The 3,242-nt window shown below is 49.5% G+C and overlaps 1 protein-coding gene across 1 annotated transcript; it reads right to left on the reverse strand.

Annotated features, from left to right (window-relative positions):
* Positions 1 to 1,655: 1,655 nt before the first annotated feature.
* Positions 1,656 to 3,242, reverse strand: LOC111074395 (putative uncharacterized protein DDB_G0271606). Its single transcript, XM_022367148.2, has 2 exons — positions 2,847 to 3,242; positions 1,656 to 2,779 (listed from the first exon to the last, which is right to left on the reverse strand). The coding sequence occupies exons 1-2, from the start codon at positions 2,977 to 2,979 to the stop codon at positions 1,857 to 1,859; spliced, it is 1,056 nt and encodes a 351-aa protein (XP_022222840.2). The 5' UTR covers positions 2,980 to 3,242; the 3' UTR covers positions 1,656 to 1,856.

Here is a 3,242-nt window from a genome sequence, read left to right on the forward strand (position 1 = left end):
GAAGCGAAGCGTTGCAACATTTTAGTAGGAAACCCTTTCGGGCTGATGAATTAAGCGAAATTCTGGAAATTCCGGAACATGTTAACGGTTTTTGAGGATGCGGCAACTGCCACAATGGACGATGGCTATAACAACAGCAACACGCATTAACAATGGGCTGCCAGATTTAACACCTGTGTGCCAGAATGCACTTGGGAAAAATCTGTACAAATATTTGACGTGACGTGAGCTGAATAGAGTGAAATTTGCATTTTGGCCCAGAGGAGCGGCGAAAGAACAAAAGCGAACAGGTAAATGCACTTTCTTGCGGCTGTCCCGTCGCATCATTAACACGTTCATGCCCGGCTGGGCGGGGATTAGACTGACGGCCAAAAGGTGCGAAAATCCATCAGCGTACGTTTCACTGTAGTTAAAAGGCTGGCCATGAATCGGTTGGAAATTTACAAGAATATATTTTGGAATGTTCTGCAGCAGCAGCACCAGCAGCTGGACGGGGACTGGGATTGGGATTGGAGCAGTGGAATGCATTGGATTGGCCATGGGCGCACGTTCGAGTGACAAATGTCAATTTGCATTCGAATTGGCAAATGTTCTTTTGGCTGCTGTTGCCGTTAATTGCGCGTTCGCTCTCCACCCTCTCTCCCTCTCTCTCTCTCTACCATTCCAATCTTCGACAACTAAACTGCCGACCGACCGACATTCAAGCTCAAGAACACACCTTAAACTTTGGGTTTGTTTTTTTTTTTTGTTTGCTTTTTGGTTTGCTTTACAGCTGGTTGCTGTTGTTGCTGGAATTCATGAGGCAGGCCGGAGCCATGCCCCTGCCTCAACTGCGGCAGCAACAAGTTCAAACACATGACTTCCAAGAGCGGCCTGGCCTCCACTTCTCCTTCTCTACTCTGCTACTACGACTCCCAGCTTCAGTTCAATGTCAATTTCGATTCGTCATCCGCAGCTGCGTTGATTTCTCGAGCGACCTATTCCCCTCTCACTTACCCCTTTCCAGTTTCGTTTCTGTTGTTGTTTTTGTTGTTGCTGCTGCGTTCTTTTTTTATAGCCATGTTAAGTTTGGACTTGGCTTTTAACACACACACACACACACAGAGACTGAAGACGGCAGGACCACCGCCGTTGATGGGGTTCCATCGGATGGGGTTCATTCTACTGTAATTTATTGATGTGGTTCCACAGTTAAAGGCGTACGGCGGACATGTGTGGGCAGGCAAGCGGCCAGCGGCGGCGAGATTACGTTCCACGGATGCATGCGCTTGCTCTGTGCAGCTGGCAAAAGCCACTCGAACGCCCACACAAATGTCACTCTCCTTTTCTTTCTTCTCTCCCTCTCTCTGTCTCGTCACATGATGGTCGTTCGGTACAGGCAAAGCGAAAAGGGCACAAGTGCATTGATCTATGGGGCCAAAAGAATTTCTTTTCTCATTTAATATTTTTATTGCACAAAGATTCGTCATGGTACAATGATTGCTCCAAACATGGATAACACGAAACCTTCGCTGCCAGAGGTGGCCGTACATAAGGTGACAGCTATGAAACTTCTTACAAGAGAGTGGAGTGTGACAGTGGAATCCATCAGCTGCAAAGTGTAGGTCATTTTTGAATACGCGACAAGAAACCTTTAAAAAAATATATATCATACATAAATCATACATTTACGAGTATTTATTCGTACATTCAACATCTACATTGTACATCTACAACATGTAATCTCTACTTTGTGACCACAGTGCACTGGACAGACAGGCGCATTCAACCGGTGCACGCTCTCTTTGTATCTCTCTCTCTCTCTCTCCGACTGTCTTGCTGTTTCCCTCTCCCACTATTCGCTACACTCGCGAATGTTACTGCAACTCCGCCTGGTCCAAGGCCATCTGCTGCTGGTTCAATAACATTTGCGAGGGCTGTGGCTCCTCTGGTTGTTGTTGCTGCTGCTGCTGGCGTTGCTGCTGTTGCAGCATCATCTGTTGTTGCTGCTGCTGGAGCTGCACTGGCGGCTGTTGCTGCATCGTCTGCAGCAGGAGTTCTCCCATCTTGGCCCGAAAGTAAACGTTCTGGATGGGCGTCATTTGCTTCATCAGCGGCATAAAGCTGATGAGGTAATTATAGTCGGAGTCACCCACATGCAGCACATTCTTACAGCGCGCCAGATCTTGGCTGGTTGACTGCATCAGCTGTTGCTCCTCGCGTTTCAGGCCCTCCAGAAAGTTTACCTGCTCGTCTACGCGCTTGGCACACTGGCAACTGCTGGCGGCCGCCGCTGCCATTGCAGTTCCAATGTTCATTCCCATGCCCAAACCAAGTCCGTGTCCGTGTCCTAGTCCCAATCCTAGTCCTTGCATCTGACCAAATCCCAATCCGCTGGTGGACGGAGATGGGGAGGCTTGTTGCGGCATAGACCTCTCCTCGGCGGCGGCACTGGCCAGTGAAATGCTCTGCGAGAGCCGGCGCAGGGCCTGGGGGGTGGCCATGTTCTGGAATTCCTGCATCAGTGCATCATTATCCGCCTCCATTTCGTCAGCCGGCAGCGCCTCTCTCTTAAATGACATGTCCGAATCCGACCCCGCTTCCTCCTTCACATCCCCATCCTCCTCCTCGTTGGTGCTGCTGTCGTTGCGCTGCAGATTGCCAAGGAAGTCCATTTCCTCAGCATAAGACCACTGGTGGATCGGCGAGGGTGAGGATTGCTGCTTGGACAGGCTCTGCCGCCGGCTATGCCGGCGATAGCTGCAGCGTAAATTCTTCCATTTGGCGCGACACAAGTCCACTGTACCAGTGCAAGAGCAAGAGAGTAAGCAACGATGATATAACCTCCAATCCAATCAGTCACTCACCATTACAGCCCAATATGTCTGCCACGTTGTTCCACAGCCGCTGCGTCTCCAGACGATTTGCGTGGTCCGGATGCGATGAATCCCACAGGGCCGGCATCCGCCTAACCTCAGCGATCAGCCTGTGCATGTCCATGTTCCTGCGTTTTTAAAAACAAACTGTAAAAAATCGACCGGGTGCAGCAACAAAAACCGCGCAGAGAGAACAACTTTTGCGCTCTCTCAAAATGCCGCTCTCAGCGTGGCAAAAACTGAATTGTTCGGCGTGCGTGACAATGTGGTCGTTGTTGTGCTGTTGTCTTTTTTTGCTTTGTGTGTGTGTTTCTGGTGCTGGTATTATATAATTGTTGGTGCGTTTGTAACGTGAATGTATTATTCGGAAAAGTCGTAGAAAATAGT

Source organism: Drosophila obscura, unplaced genomic scaffold (assembly GCF_018151105.1).
Source record: "Drosophila obscura isolate BZ-5 IFL unplaced genomic scaffold, ASM1815110v1 contig_200, whole genome shotgun sequence".
Lineage (NCBI taxonomy): Eukaryota > Metazoa > Arthropoda > Insecta > Diptera > Drosophilidae > Drosophila > Drosophila obscura.

What these genes read in the sequence shown, in the direction of transcription:
- LOC111074395 (XM_022367148.2), bottom strand. Translation starts at nt 2,979, where the DNA reads ATGGACATGCACAGGCTGATCGCTGAGGTTAGGCGGATGCCGGCCCTG. An exon ending in AGACATATTGGGCTGTAATG is followed by an intron (nt 2,780 to 2,846) that starts GTGAGTGACTGA and finishes GCACTGGTACAG; the next exon opens with TGGACTTGTGTCGCGCCAAA.